The sequence below is a fragment of the Patiria miniata genome, unplaced genomic scaffold (assembly GCF_015706575.1).
Source record: "Patiria miniata isolate m_02_andy unplaced genomic scaffold, ASM1570657v1 HiC_scaffold_10, whole genome shotgun sequence".
NCBI lineage: Eukaryota > Metazoa > Echinodermata > Asteroidea > Valvatida > Asterinidae > Patiria > Patiria miniata.
Window position 1 is genome coordinate 2,616,707 of NW_024037048.1, and position 27,893 is coordinate 2,644,599.

The 27,893-nt window shown below is 39.5% G+C and overlaps 1 protein-coding gene across 3 annotated transcripts; it reads right to left on the reverse strand.

The window, feature by feature from the left end:
* Positions 1-1,056: 1,056 nt before the first annotated feature.
* On the reverse strand, positions 1,057-24,711 carry LOC119735332 (proton-coupled amino acid transporter 1-like). Of its 3 annotated transcripts, none has more exons than XM_038209040.1 (9): positions 24,433-24,711; positions 19,506-19,565; positions 18,652-18,763; positions 17,237-17,432; positions 15,456-15,559; positions 10,775-11,054; positions 8,398-8,576; positions 7,556-7,661; positions 1,057-3,315 (listed from the first exon to the last, which is right to left on the reverse strand). In XM_038209040.1, exons 2-9 carry the CDS (start codon positions 19,511-19,513, stop codon positions 3,113-3,115), a joined length of 1,188 nt encoding a protein of 395 aa, XP_038064968.1. In that variant the 5' UTR covers positions 19,514-19,565; positions 24,433-24,711; the 3' UTR covers positions 1,057-3,112. The 3 variants fall into 3 exon arrangements, with proteins under 3 accessions (XP_038064968.1, XP_038064960.1, XP_038064966.1); XM_038209032.1 differs by having other exon boundaries at positions 16,787-17,432; XM_038209038.1 differs by having other exon boundaries at positions 16,787-17,432; positions 24,402-24,711.
* Positions 24,712-27,893: the final 3,182 nt, after the last annotated feature.

Consider the following 27,893-nt stretch of genomic DNA (forward strand, 5'->3'; position numbering starts at 1 on the left):
GGCCAACGCTGGTCGGCCGACCAGCGTTGGAGAAAACAGGCTTTTTTCAAAATCTGCTCATTTTTCAAATTTAGTTATTCTGCATTTTCTTTGCAATTGAGTACAAGCCAGCTCCACTGATTCTCTGACCTTACAATGCCCTAACATCTATAAATTGCTCCTTTTCATCTTAAGTGGGGTCAGGGAACCAGACTACAAGCACATGATTGGTTTTCTTGGTTTTTCCAGCATCTACGTGCCCAAAACGTGAAACACGTCAGTGTAAGAATATCTGCTACAACATTTTATTCCTTCAAATCCATTATTTCTGAAAATTACAGCAAAAGCAAAGTTGTACATTCCCTTTAAATAAGTAGTTTTTCCAAGGGAAATTATTGTTAAAAAACTTACTTGGTTTAAATATAGTAATGGCACTAAACTACCTGTGACTAAACTACCTGCTTTAATCAGCCCCCCCCCCCCCAAATTTTTTGTCTAGCCTCCCCCAAAAAATGCCATAAAAAAAAATCACTAGCAAAATGTAAGAATGTACATGCCAACCGTCTCCCCCTAAATAAATGGTCGTGAGAAGGGTGCATTTCTACACTTTTAGTTAATATAGTGTGCCTGATTGTAGGATTTTATCAGCGCTCCCCATTAAAAAAATATGGTACGAGCTCCCCCCCCCCAACCCCCCCCCCCCCCCCCCCCCCATCCCCAAGCGTTTGTGGAGGCCTTAGTGTCTGGAGAAAATAACCGGTCTACATTTCAGCACGCCTCCCTGAAAAAAATTCTGGATCCACCCTGCCGAACCCCCCCCCCCCCCAAATATTGGCTCTAGAACCGCGTCTGGCGCATCAACTTTCTTCACATGGTCGATCGCTCCCAGACAGGGCAAGCATACTCTGCAGCGGAGTAGCACAGCGCAAGAGCAGTTGACCGCAGTGTGGATGCATTGGTACCCCACGATGAGTTTGCCAGCTTGCGTACGTTGTTCCTTGTCATCACTCTACCCTTTAAGGAAAGTCCAGTTGAGTCGGGTCAAATTTATGGTAGAGAAAATTCCAGTCACTGATATTTGAACACCATTCAATAAATTACAGAATGGAAGAAGGCACACAGGGCACCAGTTTATTATTAAGATCCAAAGACATAAGATATGCTGCATGGTACCCAACAGCTTCTGCTGGACGTTTTTACCAAAGATCTACTTAACAGTTAACAAGAAGTAAAACTTCAGTTTATCTCTGTTTGACTGGGGTTTTTGAAAAAGAATTACACTGACAAAGTCAAAAACCAAATTGCAACATACAAAAGTGTTTCTGATTAAATAGAAATCTGTAGGGCCTATAATGATGTTAAGTGCTTTGATCTTAGTTAAAAGCCCTATATAAGAACCCGTAATATTATTATTAATAATGTATATAATACAATGTATATTTTTTCAAAGCAGGACAAAAATTAACCAGAGTTCTGTCCAGGGAAAAAGAAATCGACCGAAGCCGATGATGAAACGCATTAAAGTTTGTTTCCGGTATAGTATTTTGTGCACTACATTATAAAACCATGAGATAGGAATCCGTCATACAACATATGCATTGTATGCAATAAGCAGCCACAACTCGACGGTAACGCAAAGTACCCAAACATAAGTAACTTTGTACTGCAAGTCACCGCAAATATAATGTGGCGTAGTTTTGGGACTCTACTATTGAGTGACTGACTGAGTCGAGACATGACTGAGTCGAGTATTGGGAGTCGAGTTGAGCCATTTGCTTGCAGTGACTCAAGTCAAGTCGGCAAAAATTCTGACTCAAGTCGAGTCATTGACTGAGTCTTTCCAACTTGCAACTTAATTCTAAAATGCAATAAAACTGGAATTGATACCCATATGTAATTTTATACATGTTACAGTTGTGGTACCGTGTCTTCACCTATTTGTAAACGTATAATAAACTATAAATTAAACCATTGCTTAAAACTATGTATAAAATGCATTCCAATACCACAGCTGAGACCAGCAATTTATGCCTCCTTTTTCAGAAATTATTTCTCCAGAATATATTCCAAATTTAGTGCAATGATTTTGTTTCCCTGAAAAAGCCATTGAATTTGACACACTAATGATGCACGTATTAAACGAGCACATTCTTCCACTCATCTGAAGAAAAACAATTACTGAAATTGATCCTTGCTCTCAGAAGTGGCATGTTTTACTAAAATTCCCTTTTTTTTAGTTGTCCATAGAATGCCTAATACTCTACAGCTGAATGAAAACCCGTAATTACACACACCCACACAGATTCAAATTCAAATGAGATATAAGTTTGAGTCAAGACTGAACCATTATTTTTACAAGTACATGTTGACTGTCAGATTGTTGCGTTTAGTAGATGAGGAATAAATCAAGTCTCATTCGTCTGAAATGAGAATGGTAAGTTTTGTCCGTTTTCCTTGTTAAGTTTTAGTTCATTGTATTTAAGGGATTTCCTCAATGCATATCGGTAGATGATCAGGATGGAAAGCTGAGTTTTGTGGTATTTCTATTAAAATAGAAATAACTTTTTGTGATTAAAGTATACTTATTATGCAATATTTTCACAGTTATTAGTCAAGCAAATGTACTTTATTCACGTTACAGTGAAATCTCATAAAGTAAAACTCCGATATTAAAGACTAAAAAAACAACCACCAAAAACCAACTGTTAAGTCAAACAGAGTCCATTGCCTTCAGAAGTACAACAATGATATACAACCCTGCTTAACTCAAAACTCTGTTTAAGTCAAATTTTGAACCTGTGCCCTTGAGGTTTGAACACTCAATATTTCGCTGAATTTTCATAAAAAGGAGTCCGCAAAATATCTGTTAATGTTTTTCTTTTAACTCAGTCACTTCTTTTTTGCTTGCACCGTAGTTGTATCAATATTGAAAGGCAAAAAAACCCACATAGTAAATCAAATTAGGTAATTAGGTGTTGCCCTTCACCGATGTATAAAACAGTTAGCATTACATGCTTTATGCATATCTGGTAATTGACAACTATTCCTGACTCGTGATGACAATTTTTACTGTCTAACAATATTAAAAAGTCTGTCCTTGAGGTCTTTGTCAAGCCAAAGTTAGGAAACATTGTCAACATGAGGCACTACATGGTGTATTTGTATGCTGTATAATTGATAACACTGATGCATACACACCAGAAACTCCTCCAACTATCCCAAAGATAATCAACATTACATCCTTGATAATGATGAAGCTTCCTAACTCTTGTCTCTTCAGCTTGATGTGTAGAAGAGCCGGGATGACAAATGCAAGCAGTGTACTTCCAATGGCTCCTGTGTAAATGATATAAATGAAAGACTGGTAGTATTAGTCATCTATTCATGATACATCCACACACAGCTTCTAAACACACCATGTCAGTGTTGTGTAAGAGTAGGACCAATGCAATGTACATTCTTGTTTAGAATGTACAGTAAGGCAGCCAATGTAAACTTGTTTTTGCCTGGTTGCTTTATTATTACATTATGCAGTTGCAAAAGTCTCCTTATTTCAATTTTAAGGAAGTAGCAAAGATAACAGGGTTCGACTTTAGTTGCCCGCTAGCCAAATGCTAGTCAAAACAGCAGCGGGCTAGTCAAACTATTCCTTAAGTAGCCAGGCTGGCAAGTCAAAACTGTTTGGGCTACGGCAAAGATGAAAGGACAGGATAAAATAAATCATCACATCAAGAAAGCAGACCTGTATCAATTTGTGTCTAATTTTTTTTGTTAAGAAGAGTTAAATTGTTAGATCTGTTTATTATAAACACTGACAAGATTGCCTCAAGGATACACGTTTTACATGTACATTGTTGCTTATGAGACACTCTATAAAAGAAAAACATGCGGGCTAGTGAAAATGCCCGCGGGCTAGTTAAGAGTCGGTTTCAGTAGCCCTGCTGAAAAAAAAGTTAAGGTCGAACCCTGTTTAAAGTTGGTATATAGGTATGGCACCCCGAAAAATATATTTAAAAAGTGAATTGATAAGGCCAAAAACAAAAAGTCTCCAGTTTCTGGTATGCGCACGTATTGCCGTAGCCATGCGTGTTGGCGAAATGAATTTTTTTTTTCAATGTACAAATGTAAGATGATGTCTCAAAACCACCAAACTCACTGGTTTGACTGGAATCCTGCTGCTGCACAATTTTAACGTGTTTTTAGATGGGGTTACGATCGAGTATAAGCTTTTTGCACCATTTGCAGTCATCAGTTGACATTTGAAGAAATGTCGCTACTAATCCAGTTTGGAAGCCAGCGGGACCTACATGTAGTTACACATGCGCTTTTGTGACAGTGCGGTTAATGAATATAAACACCACACAACATACATTCGTGCATAAGGACTATAAGGCGAAATTTAAAAAGCACAAAAAAAACCATATTTAGCGTCCTGCCTTTTAAAAAAAAAAAAGGAAGTGGGAGGCCCTATATGGGCTAGATGCAATATACTAGGAGGATATACTATATCCTCTCTCCTAATGGAAATACAATAAAAGGTTCATAGAACAAATGTAGGGATGCTGTGTAGCACTGTGTGGAGCATAGAAAATAAAAAGTTAATGTGGAACGATGCTCACCGGATTAGTTGTATCCAAGCTTTCAGACATCCGTCCTTCTTCATGGGGTGTTGTTCTTGCATGTTTTGAACGTGGAGAATTCCACATTCAAACCACCAGGTGAGAGCGTCCCCAGATCGAATATGAGACGCTACTCTCGTTCTTTGCGTTGTGCGTCAGTTGTTGTCATAGTTACGACGCACACCTGCATGTCGTCACAAGTGTAAGGATGTGTGTTGAAGTGTTGCGCTATGGATAAGGGGGGGGGGGGGACGGGGACACTTGATACGCGCATAAGCGACGCCTCGCCAACTTTACCGAACATCTGCGCATGAGAATTTGGCAGCCACTCTCCGTAGCGCAACACTTCAACACACATCCTTACACTTGTGACGACATGCAGGTGTGCGTCGTAACTATGACAACAACTGACGCACAACGCAAAGAATGAGAGTAGCGTCTCATATTCGATCTGGGGACGCTCTCACCTGGTGGTTTGAACGTGGAATTCTCCACGTTCAAAACATGCAAGAACAACACCCCATGAAGAAGGACGGATGTCCGAAAGCTCGGGTACAACTAATCCGGTGAGCATCGTTCCACATTAACTATTTATAAAAGGTTCATATATATATCTACACCCGTCTATTGTCTTTTCAACCAAGACCTGTTGGCTACACAATTTGAAACTTTACATCGGCAGCGATAAAGGACCTGGATTGACTGCAATGCCCTCAACAATTCGGACCACACATCAATACAATAATGACATGTAGAACCAGTGTTCTCCAACTTTGAAAATTAAAGGTTGGCGCTGGGGTCGGCGGGGACTCATGCGAGCGCGGAGCGCGAAGCCCTTACGGCGTGGGGTCCGGGGCCCGCTTAAGGGCCCCGGGAAAATTTTGGATTCTAGATGCTCTGTGGTGCAATCTGAGGCGATTCTCCAGGCCAGTTCCCCCGATTTTTTTAGCATTCAAAAATTTCCTTTTGAACCTAAAGCAGACTTCTCTCAGATCAAATGACACCTTTTTGTAATTTTGAAAAACAAAATGGGATACAAATTACGTTTTTTTTAACGCGATTTTATGGGTGGTGCCGTGCGATCGTCATCTTTATTTTCATGTTGCGTTTTGTCGTTGTCATCATCATTTTCCCCCCAAATTTCCCTCTATTTATGACCTACCTGTATGTTCTTAAATGTCGCCAACTAGTTTGGTAAGTCAAATAAATTAAAAGTGGATTTTGTTCTCTTAGGGAACCGGGCCCATACACGATCGCCATTTATAACTTTTGACAATCGGCATGATCGGAACACCATGTGCACGCGTGTTTTGGCCTCGAGCTCGTTTGCCTCGTACAAAAACATCAATGCGTATTATATTGTGTACCGCGCGTGCAAGCACTGAGAAAAAGAAAGTCGGTTGGCTGCACGTAAGATCTTCCGTACGTACACCTGCTGGTGTGTGTGTGTACTTATACAGATATATATTTTTGCGGCGGGGTTGTCGCTACTTGAAGTATCGGCACACTCCGGAACTGGGGATTCAGTTGTCAGTGTGTGTACATCGTGCGTACCTAGTAAGTATAGTACGTACAGTGCATGGGGAACCGCTGGTGTTTGCACGGCCGGCCGTGCGTGTGATTGATTCAGCGAGATTTTAAGACAACCCCGATCGGGCTGGGATGACATCGAAATACATTGTTAATGTGTGGAAAAACAACTGAAATCAATTATTTTAGTTGTAAATGTACACTGTAGACTCACTGTACACTCCGGAACTGGGGATTCAGTTGTCAGTGTGTGTACATCGTGCGTACCTAGTAAGTATAGTACGTACAGTGCATGGGGAACCGCTGGTGTTTGCACGGCCGGCCGTGCGTGTGATTGATTCAGCGAGATTTTAAGACAACCCCGATCGGGCTGGGATGACATCGAAATACATTGTTAATGTGTGGAAAAACAACTGAAATCAATTATTTTAGTTGTAAATGTACACTGTAGAGTCAAAAAATTAAACCTGGCGGCAGGATTTTAAAGCTTGGCGGGGACTTCTTAAACATGGCGGGCGCCGCAGAAAGCATGGCGGGGCGCCAGGTTTGTTCTACATGTTGGAGAACACTGGTAGAACGCAACAATATTGATGTGTATCATCCACAGGTTGGGAAGCATGGATTCTTAAGGGAAAATGCAGCAGTTCTCTGGAACAAAAGATTGAGCAACATGTCCTCAAATTATTGGGTAAAGTGCACAATGCCAAAGGCACTTCACTCTGTATTCTCCCTATTACAAGGGAAATCAATCGAAATCATCTCCTACAACATAAGCACTCTTGCCTATCTGAAGTCTTTAGGGACAGGAAGTATTGGACATATTCAATATTTCATTTAGCAGGTCGCAACGATGACTTTGCAGATGCCCTCTCCAGACTCGACTTGCAATACAGGTTGCAGCTCCACATGCTTTATGCCAAAAGCTCAAAAAGAAAATCGAACCCTTAAACCAGAGACCGCTGTGGAAAAATACTAAAGTAAATACTTCTCATATTACAGCAGTCTCTTCTTCAATCCAAAAAAAAAATCAAAGGGAGTGGATGCCATGGTACAGAGCCACTGGTGTACTGAATGTGTGTGTCAACAATCAATGTTGTTGCAGTTGATTGACATCTAGGCCTACGTACATGTATAGGAAAAACTGAACATTTTGAAATGCTAATCTCCACCTCTTTGTATTTTGAAGTAAAAAAATTAGCTGCATGCATTTTGCAAAGATAATTGCCTGAGAGGCAAAGTAGGATGCAATTCACAGGTTTCTATAATAACGGCATGGGCGAAGTCAGTGGCAAGTGGGAGAAATGCTTGAAATAGGCGAAGTGGTGCTTGAGCAAAGTGGCAAAGGAGCGAAGAGACTGACAAACTGTATGTCTACCTATATGATGTGTTGTGCATGGCAATGGATAGAAGCTTCTGTGCACGCTTACCTGTTAGTGCTGAAAAGTAAGCAAACTGATCTTTGAAGGCATATGCACAGCCAAGTTGGGCAACAACAATTGTAGTGCGCAAGATATTCCTCTTCCAAGCTGAGACCTTTGAAATCAGAGTGAAAATTGCCAAAAATATGAGACAGTTAATTGATATTAATGGACTTATTAAATGGATAAAAGCACATTGTTAGCAGTGCAATGATGCAAGGGTGTTGCCGCTCATCGTATCAGGCAATACATTATGGACGCTATGGGCCTTACATGTATGCATGCACGAGTTGGCCATTTTTGTTGAGTTCCCTGAATATATTCCATTAACTGTTAACTGTTGAATGGGATGGCGCCAGACTATGCAGGCATAATGCAGCCTTATTTTACTGTAATTTAATTTTAAATTATTCATTGAAGCAGACTGGAATTCAAGAGTATAGGCCTACATGTATTAACTTACTTTCATTTCTCTTCGCAAGTTCCAAAAATTAAGATTTTACCTCACTTTCAATTTGATTTGGCTGACTCGTACATAAGGCCCATGTGTCTCTCCGACGTCAAAACATGTCCCCCATACAGCAGTGACCAATTGTTAAGTGGAACACATCCATGAGTATTGTCAAAAATTCCAATATTCATCACACAAAAACAAGAAAAATCAAACATGTATATAAAAACCAAAAACTCTATTACAGATTTAGGAAAGGAATGACATGAATAGAATTTTCCATACTGTGCTTTCACTTGCTTAACAAGAAAATGTGACTTTCTTAATAACTGCAGGGGAGAGATGTCTTGTTGTTCATAATGGGTGTATTATACAAGTCCAAGGCAAAAAGTATACGTACTGACTGTGGTACTTGAGTGGCTACAGGAAGCTTTTCCAGGATATTAGTAACTTCAGGATCTTGTAAAAGCTGCTGTAATTCACCAACATCATCTTGTGAAGAGCTTGCAACCCCCACCTCAGTTGTATCTTCTTCAGCATCACTATTTACAGATACAGGCTTGGACGAGCAACATTTGCCTTAGGAAAGAGACATCGTAAATCTGAGAAATTATGGAAAAGTTGATTTCTTTAATAAGGGAATAAATGTGTGCTCCGGAGGTTTTTATCACTCGTTTAATACCGCTTAGAGTCTGGGTGCTGATAATTACCCGAGCCGGAGGCGAGGGTAATTATCAGCACCCAGACTCTAAGCGGTATTAAACGAGTGATAAATACCGACCGAGCACATATTTATTCCCATTCATAAATACCTTATCCGCAAAAAAAATTCAAATAATTCGTTCAAAAAATCCCGATTTTGTTCAACAAGTTCACTTCACGCTTTTTGAAACATCCCTCTAGCAAAATAATGGAGTGTTCAGCTGGCGAGTAAGATGTAAACAACCCTTTTATGGAGATTGACGCGCGCGTAACATGTTCTGCGCGATGTCACGCAGAACGCACCTGGGGCGTTGCGTTTTGAATTTAGAACTATAAAATTCTGACTCGCTTGTAGTGTTGCGCATGCCTACGTGAGGATTGTGAACGTTCAACCAATGAAACGGTAAGAGGCACTGGATTTTTAGGAGTCCACATTTTATTGTGACACTGGAAAAGTGTTTAAGACCAGCTAGCCATGTCTTTATCATCCGTTTAATACCGGCCACGTGACGGGCTCTCGACCAATAGGAATAGCTAAACTGTCTGAGGTATTTATGAATATTCATTAATAACTCGTAAGTCCTTCCATCAAGTAACTTTGAGCCGTTTTTTAAATTTTTATTTCATAGCTCAAGGGTAGTCTAGTCCTTGAGATGAACATGAACTGTTATGTACAACAGGAAGCTTCCTGATGATGCGCTCCCTGCCAGGCAAGGTTTGTTTATAATGTCCAATTGTTCTTTTGATGGTTTTCTGGTCAAACCTTTAAACTTTTTCGCGACTGCTGTCATTTTTTTGTAGATTTCTTTCACACTTGTCAATGGACCAATTGTTCTCATGTGTCATCCCTATTTCAATTTCCTTAGTGTGCACCATTAATATGTTCACAACAACCTTAATCCTAAGCTCTTTACAGCGCGTCCCAAAATACCCGCAACTTTTTTTTTAGAGGCTTTTGCAAGAAACATGTACCGCCATTATTTCTACACCATTTTACAGCTTGGAATCTTAAAACGTTATCCCTGACAAGGAGTGGTTTGATATTTAAAAGATTTATAAAATTATTTGTGTTCAAATAAAGGCATGTCAAAAACAAACTCAGCCAATTTCAAGGAAAATCGATGATGTGGTACATCAGATGCAAACTTGAGTCAATAACCGAAAACCCGGTTAATTTATATTTAAAACACATTGAACTTGAACGAAGAACAATATTGTGACTATATTTGAGGTGTAGTTCAAAAAGAAAACAGAAACTAAAAGGCAACGAGATCGTCACATCATGAACATGATGAAGCATTTCCACATTAGAAAAAAAATGTGCATGATTTATTTTCCTTGAAATCGGTTGAGTTTGTTTTTGACATACCTTTATTTGAACAGGAATGATTTCAAAACCCTTCTGATAATCAAACCAATACTTACCCGGGATAAAGTTAAGATTCCAAGCTTTAAAAATGAATATGCTTTAAAAGACTGAATATGCTGTAACTGTTGATGGAGATATAGACTGATGTTGTTCTGTGGAAGTCAAGTGACACCACAATTTATTCTCATTTCCCATTTGATTTCTTGTTAAATAATCCTGGTGTATCCTGACATTAGTTGACATGTAGATGAAGTCTTGCCCTTGTGATGTTGCGATCTTTGGAAGAAATGAGAACTGGTCCAGCAGCCAGTGTTCAGGCTTTGTTATGATGATGATGTATTAATTAATATATATTTCCAGAGTTGTAGTAATGTATTATCTATTTGGTGGCATTAAAATTGTATTACATAATATTTGTTTTCTTGCTAAAGAAAATAGTGGCTAGAAAGATTGTCTTAAACATTTTAAACTATGCAAAGGGGCGATCAGATTAACCCAATTGGGGTAAGGAGTTTCAATGAGGGTAATTCAACAGACTCCAGCAGTTTCACATGTCAGTGAATCTAGGAGAGATTCTGATTTTTTTTTCAAGGACTTACATGTACATTTGTACATGCAGGTTCTTGAAATATTGCCTTTTTGTTCCTGATCTCAAACCATATAGGATAACTCTGGTTTCTTTATAAGAATTAACAAAAGGTCTTACCTTTGATAAACACTAGTTCCTCAAATACTTCGATGACTGGAAAGCACTGCAGCGGAAATGTAAAAACTACCCCAATGCAGACCACCAGACTGACTAATAGCTGCAGAAGACTGCCTGGTGCAAGATTCCATATAAGAACCTGTGCTGTACAGTCACCAAGATGAAGATATCCAATAAAGCCCATGCTTCCCAAGACAAATGTGAAGACAACAATGGTCAAGTACAGTAGAGGAGCAAATAGGTGATGGTTGCCATCCATACTAGATTCAATCGGGACAATCTGTAATCACAATGAAAATAATTCATTATAATTAATAAAAAGAACAACAATTGGGGCAACTCCACGCAAAAGTGGTCACAGCTGGAAAGTGGAAAACTTTATGTAATCTTCAGAACTACAAGCATCACAACTTCAAATGTGGTGTCATTTTGAACCAACTAGGTCAATTTCTCTCAATGGTCAAGGCCTTTCATTTTAGTGCTGTGCCAGTGTGACTGTGTGACGGAATATGATTATGGGCAAGTCCAACAATTTGCACACACTACGCCCCATAACCAAAGCTATATATGTATTTCAGTGATATTCTTCTGTTGGGCATCTGCAAGGAGAATACCCAAAATAATTTTTATGTTCCAGTGGTTATTACTAGTCTTTGTGATGATTATGTAACTAAAGAATACATGGCGTTACATAGGAGAAAAAAAAGGGGACCTTCTCTTGGACTTACCCTTAAGTGTACATGTACATTTTTGTCCAACAAACGTAACTGCTGGACGAGCTTCCTGGACGTTCACACAGCCTGTATGAGCATTAACTTTGGGATGCCCCTCTACTGTCTATTATTGTAGGCAGAGCGATTTACATGTACAACTGGCACAACCCCAAGAAACACCCGTTTTTGAATTTTACTGAGATAATTTTCCTAGAAAATTGCTGAAAAATCACTTGGAGATGACTAAATGTCATCCAAAGCCTTTCACATTCAGCACCGTCGTCCAAATGTCACCTTATTGTTTTCATATTGTCTACATGTACCTAGGTGAGAGGGAAAATGAGGAATAACGATTTACCTCCCTACAGCCAATGGGTTCTAGATCAATTTCAGTTGACCTGAGAGGTTGTGGGAGCAATGGTATTAAACTTGTATAAACAGCCCAATGGAGTCAATGATAAATGCCAAAATTACATTTGTTAAATACAATATGTACTTATTGGTCATTTCCTTTCCTATTCAACTGCAGTCCGCCAAATTTAACAAATTCTCCTCTATCTTAATTGAATCAGAAAAGTGCATTTACGAGTGTCACTTGCAAGCAGGTATTTTGTGTATGCGTACTGGAAGGAAGGTATTAAGTCAATTTAGGCACAATATTTCTCTGGCTTGTCACGCGCCAGGCGATTTACCAGTTGCCATGATTGATATCAGTGTTGTAGGTCTCGAGACCGGTCTCGGTCTCGAGACCGGTCTCGAGACCACTTTCTGCTGGTCTCGGTCTCGGGAGCTGTGGTCTCGGTCTTGGTCTCGGTCTCGGTCCCTTTTGGTCTCGATATTTTGGCTGGTCTCGGGTCGAGACCGGCAATATTTAGCAATTACAGCTCGATCGATTACTTTGTGTTCACTTCGTTCAGTACTGTTGATAGTTAAAACATTTGCTATCCCGTAGATCATGTTGTCAAGCTTGTTAACGATCGTTATATATCGTGGTTGGTTCGGACTGCACGTTGGAAAGTCCCCAAAGTACATGTAAAGCTGCAGCAGTACCAGTCACTGAAGAATCGTAACAAGTTCGGCATTTACCCGACATTTGAGTCGGGCACATAAAGCACAGTATAACCTTGTAACAATTTATGCAATAAGGGCCTGCCATTTTCGGGGATTGTGTAGTTTAGCCCACCCCTGTGGGCGTAATCACTTGCATTTTTTGTATTCTGAAAATAAATGAGGTGCTCCAAATTAGTGACATTTTGGACCCCACACAATTTTTCTTTTTAATTTGTGGCAGTATTTTGAAGAAAAAGTAAATGTTCCTACCTGATTTTTCAGCATTGAATTCGCACACTCTTACCAGTTACCACTCACTGTTGCCATGAGAGTGTATAATGAGACTCCATTTTCTGGCAGCTCATTTGAAGTACCCCCATTATTCCTCAAAAATTAAAATCCCTGTCAGAATTTTTTTATTTTTAATCCATATCTGGCTACCACCTCGCAACTTGTGGGTCTACATGTAGGCCTACAAGTCCATATTCCATGACGAAAATTTTAAAAATAATTCAAAATTTTCTAGCTCCCATTTTTAAAAATCGAGTACACAAGTCTTAATTGGTAGAAGTTAAGTCCTATATTTATTTTAGAAAAAAAAGGCGCAACGTCAAATTAAAATTGCATCTTTAAATAGCCGTTAGAAGTCATCCCTTACAGAAATGTCCCATGTGATTCCCATGGGAATTTTTCCAATGGGACCCCATGGGAATTGCATGGTGAATTGGACACCATGTAGCATGGGATTTTTCCCATGGGAGTTTTCCCATTGGCTTTTTCCCATGGGAAATTTTGTATGGGCTTTTTCCCATGTATGGTTTCCTTTCATTTCTCAAAAAAATTGTTGCCCCATGGTATTTTTCAATAACAACTTCCTACACATTTTAACCCTGTGTGCTAAGTGCTATTCACCAAATTGGTAAAGCACATCACGGAACTCCGATGGGGGTTGTTCCACGTAATAGGAGTGGCTTGTGCACTCTTCGACTAAAGTCCACATCATTGCTCCCATACCACTTGTCAAGTTGTACCATATTATCACAGTGTTCCCAATTTATTTTCTCATAAATGTTTCCAACCATAATAATAAATGAATCAATATTATCCAAAGTTTGAATGACACATTGTCCACATAAAAAAATAGTGTATGCATCATTTAACTTCACTTATAAACAGAAAAATTCAAAAATGTGCAATTACAACACTCGTTATTGTAAGAGATTCTCACAAAAATGTCCCATGGTGGTCCCATGGTGTCCCATGGTGTTCCCATGGGGTCCCATGGTGTTTATCCCATTGTGTTCAATTGGTGAACATCCACAGGAGTTTCCCATGGTCAGCTTAACAAATAGAATTCTTGATAACCTCTATGGCCACAAGGGAAATATTTTTAATTGAATTCAAATTTACAGCTAGGCGAATAAGTAATTAAATCAAAGAAAGGTTTGCCTATAACTTGGGAGTGCAATTGGGTCTATGATGGTTTTTCATGGCACATGCATGTTCTCCAGTATAACCCGGCAGTGTCCCCGTGCTGCCTTTTAAATCTCCATGGTGTTCCCATTGTATCCATAATTTATATCACCCACATTATGGTGTACCCATGTGTCTAAAACCCCCATATCCTCATGGTGTACCCATGTGTCTAAAATCCCCATGATGTTCCCATGGTGTCCAGTAAATCCCCATGGTGTTCCCATGGTGACATACAATCCCAATGGTGTTCCCATGGTGTCCATAAAATCCCCATGGTGTTCCCATGGTGTCCATAAAATCCCCATGGGGTTCCCATGGTGTTCCCATGGTGTCCATAAATTCCCATGATGTTCCCATGGTGTTCATTAATTCCACATGGTGTTCCCATGATGTCCATAAAATCCCAATGGTATTCCCATGGTGTCCGTAAAATCCCCATGGTGTTCCCATGGAGCTCATAAAATCCCCATGGTGTTCCCATGGAGCTCGTAAAATCCCCATGGTGTTCCCATGTTGTCCATGCAATCTCCATGGTGTTCCCATGGGTTTCCCATGATGATCATTTTAACTTACATGGTGTTCTTGATGACCCCATGGGTTTCCCATGGGGTCCCATGGGAATCCCATGGGACCCCATGGGAATCCCATGGGATGCTCATGGGACATTTCTGTAAGGGATAGCTGAAACCAAGGGGGTGACTGTGGAGTTTAGGATCCCAGTTCCTATAACAGATGAAACATCTACGTCTAACTTTTTACTTTTGTCGCGATTGGGTGCAGACAACATATCAAACCCCATATTTTTTAAGTGTAACTACTTCTTGCTCAAGTAAGGTGTCATGTATCAATTTGTCAACACTGCCACTGGTCAAAATTTTGTCTGTTATCTTCGTGAATAGAAAGGTTACAACTTACAACTATAATTACATGTATTTGTCTTGATTTTTATTTAGATTATTGTTATTTATTATCAGCGGTCTCGGTCTCGGTCTCGGACCATTTCGGTCTCGGTCTCGGTCCGCCTTGAAGGGGCTGGTCTCGGTCTCGGTCTCGAAACTTCAGGTCTCGGTTTTGGTCTCGGTCTCGGACTATCCGGTCTCGACTACAACGCTGATTGATATGCTACTGTATTTACAATGTAACAAAGGCCTTATTCTGAGGTAAATTTCTTATGAACTCAATGAATCAAAAATAATTGTGAATCCTAGAACTTTCACAAGTTAATTCTCCTTTTTGAGTATCCTGGAAGCAGGGTTTAACTTTCAGGCTCTATTACATGTGGATGTAGTAAATACAAGAATCAAAAATTTTGGGAACACACAAATGTTTTTAAACTATGTCGTACAAGACATGTTTGCTACACTGATGACATCTTTACGATCTGGACTCATGCACCCAATTGAAAATAAAGCAAGATACATAAATATACAGAAAGAACTTACCGTCCCAATGCCTTCATACGAGCCAGTAACTTGTCCAAAAAATATAGGAAAAGTTTTCAATTTGTCGAATTTGAACCATGAGATGCTGTCAGCAACACAGAAATCTGTGGGAAAAATATGGTTCTATGGAAGTTTATCCCAAACACACTTTTTAAAAAATTCTTTGTTTACTGACCATTTGAAATTTCAGTTGTCTCCAAAATATGCATGATTTATGATGATTCATTGCTTTCGTTTATCAGAGTATGTTTGAAACGGAGTTTGTACATAGCTCCATTTAACAGTACAATGAATGTAGGTAGTGTCCATCATTTGCAGCTATCCAAAAAGTAACTGACCAAATTATTGTTGAAAAGCGCACTTGGTTTAAAGATGGTAATAGTACCGGTACTAAACTCCCTGTAAAATGATTTATTCTGGTATGCTGTCATTTTGAAGAAAACAATAAAAGAAGGCCTTTTCCAGTGATGCATCTAAAGATGCATTTTTGGAAATTTCCGTTAGTAGTTTGTTTTTTATGAGTGTGCGCAAGCGATGACACCGACGCACACATGCACGTTTGTTATTATATGTTGGTTCAGTTCGTGACATCGCGTAGCTGCAATTGACTGCATGAGAGCATGTCCAATTCAAAACATAACTCTACTTTTGAATTGAAAGCAAACTCCTAGAATATGTTTACTATGAATATGCAGCATTCACAGAGCTGAAACTTCATCAGGCTATAAGCACCCTTCTTTTGATTTTGAGCACTTTTGTTGCTTCAAACGAAAAAAATGCACAAATAACAAATGATGAACTCTACCTTTAACAATTTTTTTCCAGTAAGAACACTTTGCATGATTTCCGAAAATACATGTACACAACAGGCTTCAATATTAAATGTAGACAAACTGTACGACCTAATTGCCAATTGGAGGAACCTTTTGATTTTTGAAGGCTTGATATCTGAGAACTGAAATGTCTAGTTTTTACATGTGTACACACACCTTTGGAAAGTTAAGAGATACCATCGAGTTATTCACAAGTAATTTACAAACTCAGCATAATATACCGTATAATACTTCAACCTTTTGGTGAATGGATACCGGTAAGTCATATTTAGACATACATGTAAAGCTTACTCAGAGGACAGGCAGTTTTCATTCGGCAGTCATTGGGAAAGCCTGGATCTTTACAACCCATATGGAGCTCTCTCAAACTCTATTGCAAGTGAAATTCTATAATATTTCATGGAGTACACAGACAAGATCGTTTAATTTGCCTCCCAGATTTACCATATTGTTTCATTTAGGGAACCACTGCAAAAAAACCCTATATTTCCAACATACCTGTTAACAAGTAAGATAGCATTGAAACATAGCCAATGAATATGGATATGTTGGCGATGACACTAACTGGACCAAGTAGACGCACGCTCCGCAGATATCCAAACAGAATAAACAATGGTAGGGGTATCAATACCACAATATTGTAGCCTGGGCTTCTTGAAACAAGACTAACTGGCCAAATGTATGCAGCAGGAGAGCTGTTTGATGCATAATGGATGTCATCCAAGTGTTGAATTTCATCAGCAAAAGCATCATAGGATGGTACGTGTACTTCAGTTGTGCTGTTACTTTCAAGAATGTCAATGGATGGAAGATAGTAAGGAAACATTTTCTCAAATGTGTTCCCAAGGAATATGAAATAGTTAACACAAAATCCAAACTGAGTGACGACAAGGGAGAAGTTTACTAGTATTGTGCCAAATTTGCCCAATATCATAAACGCTATGTCACCGTAGGACAGCTGCTTTTCCATTATGTTGCAGAGCAATCCTCTTTTGTGTGCACCATCATCATCATCAGTTGATTGAGATCCAATTGGAAAGTTGGCTCTCACAATATTCTGAATAACTTGTCTTTTGCATTTGATGAGGAGATGACAGCCATGCACCGTTGCCACGGCAATCAAAAGCAATCCAATGATACCAAGCTGAGGATAAATAAGAAAATAATTTATAGTGGCTCTCAAATAATGTTACAGCTACTGGTCTTTCTGCCTAGCCTTTTCTGACAATCCAAGTTTGTTGAAAGAAATGTTTAGAATAACAGTTTTGGCTAAGACATGGATTGTGTTGTCAACTTACAGTGTACAAGTACACAAACGTACATGATGTCTTGTTCTGTAGTTGTGGGGACATACACTCATCTGTATGAGGTATTTGTGGAGACCGAAAATGCTGTGGGGACAGTAGAATGTCCCTATAACTCGGTCCAAATATGCCTGACAATAAAAAACGTCCCCATAACACAGTGTAGGCCAGGGCACACATACAAGTGTGTAAACACATTCGATTGTGGGTTGACCTACACCACGCTAAGGAGAAGTTTTTCATTGTTAGGCAAATTAGGACCCAGTTATGGAGACTTTCTGCTGTCCCCACAGCGTTTTGGGTCCCCACAAATACCTTGTAGTGACGAGTGTTTGTCCCCACAACTACGGAACAAGAAAAGTGAACCCCCCATTTTTCCCTCTTTTGTTTGAACATTTTAGGCAGAACTCCCATATGTTTTGTACACGATTGTCAATCACGGACCTTTGGGAATTGTGAACCCTATTGTCCTTCATTGTTCAACATCCCAGTGTCAATGATCATGATCTATAGACCTTTCTTTCTTTTGTAAGCATTCAGCGCCATCTTGTAAGGGCTGCCACAAGGGCATAAACTTAAGATGTGATTGGCAACAGATTTTGCCATAATCACTCAGAGAAAAAACAATTGCATTCCTATGTGTATATCACATAAACTGTACGTTGTGTTTACCTTCCGTTTCTCTCGGTGACATTTCAGGGTTCACTTGCATATCATTAGTACATGATGAGTATTTCAGGAATCAGGTAAAAAAGTTTTGCGGCGGCCCTTGTTTGTACAATTTCTCTAGCATAAATAGGACAACTTTGGTAATTTTTACATATTGAATAGAGGAATTGGTCTTGATACCTGTTGTAAAAATGCTGATTGTGGGAAAACCACACTCCCGTTTAGTTGCTCTTTTCAGATTTAATGTTATCTGCCAATATTCAATCAACGTGCCATTCTTTTTGTCTGTATTACTCCTGCAAACATGTACAAACTGTTGGCGTATTTTTCTTGACTCAAAATAGATACAAGTTCCATTAAAAATGAGGATTGGCAAGGACACAAACTTACTGCAATACCACTCTGGCCGATTGCAAAGGCTATGGACAGGTAGTTCACACCAATGAATGCCTTGAAAAGGTTGGCGAAGTCCATTAAAATGTTCAAACATCGTTTTAGTTTCCTGAAGAAAACAAACCATAGTTACAAAAAACCCCAAAGAAATAGCATCATCTATGTATTTGACTTGATCCATGATAGGATGGAGTAGGGATGAAGACAAATGGACTGAAACGATGGTTTAATCCATCAGCCCTGTGTGACTTCAGGCATATCCACACATTTACATACAATGACTGGAGGTCAAACTTTTCACGAACAAGGCTTTTGAAGAAAGCCATCAACCAAATTGTTGGCTTTGTGGAAGCGCTATTCAAATTCATTTCCAACAAATGAGGAGTCCAGTATTGAAAAGCAGAAATTAAGTTCCGAAATGCCATAAATTGAAAGCAATAATAATATTCAGGGGATTTATCTGTGCACTACAAAAGTGCATTTGTAGTTGTGTCATGATTCACATTCACTATGGAAAAGTCAAACAACATTGCACCATCATTTTATAGTAAAAAAGCACAGATTTACATGTACATGTATAGCTTTTTGTTGTGATAAAACATGGGTTTGAGTATAACCCTACATCAACATATCTGTATAATCAGGGCTGTCACAAAGCATAAAAGAATTTTTTTAGCAAAACTGCTTTGGTGTCAGTTGAACCCAAGACTCCAAGCCTTGTGGTGCAGAAGTCTCAACTACTTAAGCTTCATCTCTGAACTTGCTGGGGTCACTGGCAGTTGGCTGGTTTGGAGCTGATACAGCAATGGCCAACCATTATTTTTTTGTAAAATTATGAACAAGATACACACCTTGCCATGTTCCACTCTGTGAAGTTGACATCAGTAGAAGTTGTATCAAGAATGCAGATTCTGAAAGAAGAAATATTTGTTTGTGTTTATTTTACCAGACAGGAAAAAAAGCAAGAGTAATCTTCTTGCAACTCATGCATGTACATGTTTATTGCAACATGAACATGACAAAATGGTACAGAACAGACTACTAATGTTCATGTTCATGTAAGTATGATACATGTACATCTGTAATCCCAGATAAAGGACATCATTAGTGAGCTGACTAGCCCTTTGTTTAAATCCACCTCTGTTGTCTTTTAACCCTAACTCCTGGGGCTCTTTTACTAGAAAAACGAACTCCGCATGTAGATCGGGGGATGCGCCTACGACTGTATTCTTGTACCGCGCCTTGCCATGAAGCAGTCGTAGGCGCATCCCCCGATCTACATGCAGAGTTTGTTTTTCGGCACTAGTCGCGGTCGTGTCCCGGCCCCTGCTTCACGTACGTGTTTGTATGTGTACATGATTGTACGCCCATACTACCATAGACAATGCGTTAGTAGATAAAAGCCATAACGTTTTTGAATGATCGCTGTATCATGATGTCTGTGCAATAGTGGTTGAATTTCACAGATTTTAAACCCAAAACATATTTGTGAGTATCATTGAAGCCCTGTTACGCCCCAACTATCGCATCGGTCCCAACTATAGTTGGGACTGTCCCAACTATCGTGCGGCAGTTGGGTCGGCCCAACTATAGTTAGGACTGGAGTTGCGCGGGACGCTCGATACAGGGCGCTGGCACCATGTATTCGTCGTGCATGCATAGTACTGCCTAGTTGGATGAGTTGCCCAGCAGGGTTTTATAGTCCAGCAACATGTTTTATGCAAAATTCAAAGATTGGCATGGCCTAACTATAGATGGGCCCCACCCATAGCTAATGTCAATGGTCCCAAGTAAAGTCAGACATGTATCAGAGCTGTAGGGAATGTGTTATAGTTGTACATCAATGTAAACTATAGTTGGGACACCGCAACCATAGTTGGGTCGTAACAGCCAAATTAGAAATCAAATGGCATTAGGGCCTACTCCTAGAACTATGAGGCTCCACTCCTAGAACTAGGAGCGCGCCGCGGGGGGTATGGTGTAGGAGCGGAACGATAGTATGCGCATGCGTACAAGTGCAAGTACGTACCCCCCACGGCGCGCTCCGAGCGATCGAACCCGAAAATGACTGCGATCATTCTGCGCGCGTGCACGTTTCAAGTGTCAGGTTGGCTCAGTGCGGAAAGGGCATATTTTTCATCATTTTTGGCAAAAAACTGACAGAATCCACCGATGTTTGTTTGGTGCACATAACGTGAGTATGTCATGAGGTATTGTACGGAGTTTAGGGGCAAAGTGTAAAGCGGTTCTGTGGGAAAAAGCTTGGTTGGGATGGACGTTTTTGTACTTAATTAGTGTTTTGTGCTGACAACAATTTTGCGGGGTTCTAACTCTATGAGGGCCTACTTCGTCTTTGACATGTGGAAATGCCAGTAGGTGCTTTCAAAGGTATTTTTGTCAAGTATTTTGAGTGATTTTTTTGGTGAACTTTGAAATTGTAACATTGACAATACTTCCGTAGTGGGACGCTAGTATTGTTGATGGCGTGGCCCCTAACGTGGCGCACTAACGTAGTGCCTAGCTAGAGCAAAAGTTTTAACTGAAATTTCACAGAAAGTGAAATTTCATCAAGTTCTAAACACTCCTGTTCATAAATCGCGAGTTTATTTACCAGTTACAAAGTTAAAAGAAAAAATTATTTTGGCGTGATTTTCCGATTTTATTTTCAAGTGCAAAGTGAACCCTTTGAAAATGCCCCGAAAAATAAGAAAATAATTTTCTGACAAACATCTTGCTGGGTTTGTAAGTAAAGATAAAAATTATTTATCAGAATTTATCAAGTTTACAGAAATTCTTAAATGTTAATTTGGAATTTTCTGAGATTTATTCAAGTGCGCCACGTTAGGGAACACTCCGCCAATTTGTGCCCAATTTCCGGACGCGACCGTTTTTGCATTTCGGATTAAATTTTATGAAACCGAAATTGTTCACAGAGGTTAAATAGCAAGCATTAAAAAGGTAAAAGTACCAGTATTTCACTGCATGAATTTGAGGTTTGTCAACAAAGAGGTTTGGCAATGTCGAGCGCAAAGTGAGTCCCCCGAGCAAGATCGAACTTGCGCGCGCAAGTTTAAACCTGCGCGCACGCAAGTTTAAACTTGCGCGCGCATTCATTTCCTTGCTACAAATTGCGCACGCAAGTTTAAACTTGCGCACTGCATAGATTTTCCCGGCCACGCATACAGAGCCGCTAAACTATTTTGCCCCTGGGTATACTCATGCAGATGTGTAACATTATTTTTAAAGCAGATTTTTTTCTCCGATTTAATAGCATCACTGAGCTGCGGGAGACAATGCCTTAATGCCTTTTTTTTGGAAACATTTGATTATATTCATTAATTAAATCATTTGCAAATTTATTTACTTTTTAAAATAATTACCATTTTATATGCATAGCGTTTTTAAGTTGTAAAATTTTTTTAATATGAATTATTGAGCCTGCAATAAAAAATTTGTTAAAGTAATGCATTTAATTAATTAATTAAATTAGTAATGCATTCATTAATTATGCATTTTCAAATTATGCATTTTTGAAGTGTACACAGCGCTCGAAATGTTATGCAAGTATCTAAAAACAATATGAATTATTGTACCGTACAATTTATTAATTGTTAAATTAATTAGTATTTTTTTAAGAGTAAGTACTTTTTTAATTGTAGAATACATAAGCATTTTAAAAATAATGTAAATGATTAGTATAATGTCAAAACTTGAACAATTGAAGGGATCATATTCATTCTTTTTACGTTAACAGCGGGTTACACCTAGGAAATAGCATTCTTAATCGTAATCTTAATCATGAATTTCTCAAAATAAGCACTTGGTTGGTAGCAAACAAACTTTGTATTAATCTATTTAAATCAAATTATATCATTTTCTGTCCTAAACAAAAGAAATACGCACAAACCATTCCTCTAAATTTCAATGGTACTATCATGAAACAAGTCAAAACAACCAAATTTTTAGGTATATATATTGATGAAAACTTAAATTGGAAATTTAATCACATTAATACCATGTCTGGCAAAATATCCAGAACTGTAGGGATTATGAATCGCCTAAAGTTTTTTGTTCCGGAAAATATCCTTATCATTCTCTATAATTCTCTGATTCTCCCTTATCTTAATTACTCGATTCTCACGTGGGGTGGTTGTTCTTCCCAATGTGAAAAACTACTAATTTTACAAAAAAGAGCGATTCGTATTATATGTAATGTCAGTTATCGTGAACACACTACTCCCTTATTTGCTGCCCTCAAGATTTTACGATTTAATGACCTTTATTACCTAAATCTAGGTAAATTCATGTATAAATATTCAAATAATTTACTCCCATATTGTTTCAACAATTTCTTTACTTTCACCTCGAATATTCATTCATATAATACTAGAAGCGTTTCAAAGCAAAACCTTTACGTTTATTCCAGTAGAACGTCAATGTTGAAAAAAGGCCTTGTCCATCGCGGCATTGACCTTTGGAACAGGCTGAGTGATTCAGTTAAATTATCGTTAACTTTATCTACATTCATCAAAAAAATGAAAACTCAATTGCTTAACTCTTATAATGTCTGATGAATAATTATTTTTACTCCTGTTTGTTTTGTTATGTTCCTGTTTTGTCCCTGCGTTTTTTGTCCCTATTCGTAACTTGTATGGTAATTGTAGGTATTTGTCCACAGGTTGGGGTACAAAAGCTATGCTTCACCCTATACCTAACGTTGTTCCAGTATGTATGTTGTTGATTTATGATAAATGTTGGTTTGAATTCAATTTATATCCAATTATAATACATGTAATTATAACATTAATTTTGTGTATTAATGAACAACGTTGAATAAATGTCTAGCAAATTGAAAAAATTGAAATTGAAATTGAAATTATGATTTATTTACATTCAAGAATATAAATAAAATGCTAATTAGGTTTACAAAGCAAAAAACTTGAAGCTGGTCTCCATTTTTGAACAACTTCAGTACACTTTCCAAGCAATCGCCGCTAGTGTGCTTAAGTTGATTGCTTTCCCGGTCCCCTCCCTGGCTCCGCCCCCACGTACCCTTAAACAACTTCTCTGATAAGCACTGCTAAATCTCAATGTTTCTTTTTATTGACGCTTATTGAATTCCCCTTTGTATTTATTTCTTTATTCATTCATTTATTCCATTATTTCTCCATGTACTCGTGTTTTGAAAAAAAAATTCTTCATCAATGAAAATCCCGCCCGCAAAAGAAGGTTGCAATCGCCTTTGCGCAAGCTTAAACTTGCGCACGCAAATTAAAATGGCGCGTTGTAATTTGCGTGCTTCAGGAGTCCCTCGCGCAAGTTTAAACTTGCGCGCGCAAGTTTAAACTTGCGCGGGGGACTCAAATTGCGCGCGACAGCAACACTACACGAGGAAAGTTGGGTAAGCTTCGAAGTGCGCCACGTTAGGGAACACGACTATACGACAGACCAACATCCCAAATGTCAAAAAAGGAGTTCTAGCGCCCCAGTTACTGAGTTAGCACTGAGCCTACAATAGACCGCTTGCAGACGCGTTCGATAATTGACGCGCGAAGGTGCGCGACGCCATGTTGTGGGACAAAATGTGCATGGATAGATATGCGCTTGTCCCACAACATGGCGTCGCGCGCCTTCGCGCGTCGATTATCGAACGCGTCTGCAAGCGGTCTATTGGCTTGTTCCTCCATGGTTAAACTGTTTTTGTTTTGAGGAAATTCAAAACGGTAAAACGAAATAATGGTATGTACCGGGATTGTACCGGGATTCACTTGCACTTGCCTGTCCACTTAATGAGTTATTCCTCTTGTAAGTTGTAGGTTGGAGTTGACCAAGGCTTTACTTTGACTTTCATGAAGTTTTGGCAGATACAGCAGTCAGCATGCATTGATCACGTGCGGGCTTCCCGTGACTCGTGAGAACGGCGCTCCTAGCGTTTGGTAGGTAAAAGCGGAGTTGCTGCCATGCATATAGCGCATATGCACAAGGTTAGAGCGGCGGAGTTGCGAAGACCCGAAGCGACTGGAGCAAAGATTAAGTCAGCACGCACGAGTGGCAAAGCTCGCAACCTCGTCCCCAGGGTGTCGAGCAGTACGCGCCCATCACTACCTGCTCTCTCACCCTGGTATTGGATCATTTGCATGTGCAAGATTTTTGAACACGTATGTAAGTGAGGAGTAGTCTAGTGCCTGCCTGTGCGTTACATTTGCGTTTGTTTTTGTATGCGGTGTCTGGGGTAAAAACAGAATAAATAAGCAATTTGCGAGTAACCTGTACCCTTTGAGATTTACATTTGAAAAACGTCTGGTACAATGACTTGCTCAGAATGCTTGGCACATTTTAACTTTGAATTCTCCAGACCAAAGACACTGTTGCTAATCACATGATTCGGGGCAAGCTCTTGCATAGTTACGTAAGAGACGCTCAGCACCAATACATCGTTCACAATGGGTGTGAATAGCACAAAGACACAAGACCATGCCGGAACTGGGGGTTGCTAGCATAAGGCTTGCCCCGAATCACGTGATATAGTAACAGTCTCTTTGGTCGGGAGAATGCTAGGTTAAAACGTGCAAAGCATTGTATTAAGTCAGCGTTCCAGATTTTATTCAAATTTAACTCGCAAATGGCTTATTCGTCGCAGCGCGAGCATGGCGTGAGTTACGAAAACATGATTTTATTTTAATTAATCCGTTACGATCTTACGAGACAACATGCAGTATGACATTTCATATTAATATTAACAAATTGGAAAGGAAATGAATATTTTCGAGAAGGCGAGGACGAATGATCGCGAAAATACGTACTGCACGTTGTGAGTAACAACACCAAGTACACGATATAAATCCATCTCTAGCCAATTGCGGTATCGAATCAGTGCCAAGTTCGCGCAAGGACTATAGTTGACCAATGGTTAACTAACGTTTGCCCGAACTCTGTCTAGTCGACGATGGTTGACTACGCTAGTCGACTATTTGGAACCAGCCTAGTGGGGTTGGTTGCTTCGCTGGTAACCAATAGCCGCGCGCATTCATAACGCTAGCAGAGAGCCAGGATCCAGAAGTTTTGCGATGACATTTTGACCAGCGTTTGACCATGGAGCCGGAGGTAGAATGGTTTGACTAGAGACGTTCGCACGTTGCTACCAGTGCGCAGGCGTAAGGTACGTCACAAATCAACCACTAGTCGACTAATGGTCCTTGCCCGAACTTGGCCCAGGATGCAGGAAGGAAGTTTCCTATCCAGGGTTTACTATTGGAAACAACGTTGGAAATAAAGTAAGCACTGGGGACGAGGTTGCAAAGCTCGTGGCTTCGCCACTTGCATGTGTGATCTGTTGTAATCATAGAGCTATATAATAAGTTCTTTATTATACAGCTCTATGGTTGTAATATTAATGTAGAACTACATATTCATATTGTGCGCACACTCGCATGAACACAGTGTGTGTGTAATGTGGCTACACTCTTGTTGTACCATCATGGCGGAATAAACGCACTACGTCCAAGTGCCTGGGAACCTGAACAAACCTTGTCAATGATAGCATGACAAGTTGTCATGCTATCACTACATGGTCTCCATATCTCCAGTCGCTTCGCGCTTTAGCCGCTTTGAATGCGGGCAAGTTAAGTCACGACGGCCTTGGTGAAAGGCTACTTTTTTTGTGGAGCCGGTGTCACAAATACAGTCGTTTTCCTAGTTCCGGATAGCAAACATCGTTTGCAAACTACTCCACGAATTCAAGTGACATTGAAAAGTTTACATTCAAGTGACATTGGTTGAGGTGATGGAGATACTACAACACATAATTTTCCAAATATAAGCTCTTTTTACGACGTCAAAAGTACCGATGCCATTTTTCCTAGTTTCGGATCGGTTCAATCAGTTCCGAATCGATCAACTTACTGCTTCGCGCGAAAGAAAAGCGGCCAGAAAATCAATTTTTCAGCAAGAACCACCCCGAATCAAGCACATTTTCTGATAATTTATTTAATTTTCCAAAAATAGTTCATTCAAGAGAATTCCAGCAAATTTTAAAAAGAGAATTAACGTAAACGATTTTGAAAACTTTTGTCTGCAGCGCAACGGCACGTACGGACCGAAAACCTTTGACCGGGAATACGTCACACAAAATCGATTAACGTAAGTACACGCGCTATCCGATCGGATAGGCAAAAACATATACGATCATTCGTTGGCGAATTTCCAAATTTTAATTCAACAAACATTCGATTGAAGAGTCTATACGACTGTAGTGTATGAACAAAATATTCAAAATACGAGTGATGTACCTAGGAGAAAATTTATCTTCGATTTGCAGCTCCAGTGATTCTTTACAAACGGTCCAAACATGTCAAAGTGCGAGTCAGAAATCTCGCCAAAATTCATTTTCTGAAGATTTTATCCAAAAGATTTTTGTGCATCAAGAAGCTTACATATTTCTTTTCAAAGTGCACTTCGTCAGAAAAAATTATAAGAGACTAATCCAAACGAGGTCACTTTGAAGCTATCCGGAACTAGGAAAAATCCGGAACTAGGAAAACTACTGTAGTATACAATCAATCTCAATTATAAGCCGCAAGGACCTCTAATTCAAAATTACCCGTGGGTATCACAAAATTGGAATTAAATTAAAAAATTAAGGGTAAAAAAGCACCATGAAGATTATACTGCAGGCAGTTAAGTCCTTTAGGCCTATGCAATACCGGACCGTCACCATGTATATGATTATTGTGACATAGTCTGGACCAACGCTGCTAAGGCCAAAAAAAAAGTCTCCGGTTTCTGGTATGCGCGCGCGTCGCCGTAGCCATGCGCGTCGGCAAAATGAAAAAGTTTTTTTTTCAATGATAGATGATGTCTCAAAACCGCCAAACTCACTGATTTGACTGGAATTCTGCTGCTGCACGATTTTAACGTGTTTTTAGATGGGGTGACGATCGAGAATAAGCTTTATGTGGCCTCTCTGGACTCCCATAATTATAATTGCGCTAAAGTTTAGTCGGGCACCATTTGCAGTCATCAGCCGACATTTGAAGCAAAAAAATCGGGTAAAAAAAAAAAAAGCCGCGTCACCGCACCACTTTTTGGGCAAGTTCCATACCAGAAACCGGAGACTTATTTTTTTTTGGCCTAAAACTCATCTTCATCATAATTATTGACAAGCTCCTTAACCGGGCAGGTCGGATTGTTTTGAATGCACCATATAGAATATCCACTACTGACATATTAAATCATCTTGG

Excerpts from the sequence above, each read along its gene's own strand:
- LOC119735332 (XM_038209032.1), bottom strand. Across the intron at positions 15,560-16,786 it reads GCTATCTTACTTGTTAACAG|ATTTCTGTGTTGCTGACAGC; the intron begins GTATGTTGGAAA and ends TTTTTCCCACAG. Across the intron at positions 11,055-15,455 it reads CGTATGAAGGCATTGGGACG|ATTGTCCCGATTGAATCTAG; the intron begins GTAAGTTCTTTC and ends TTGTGATTACAG.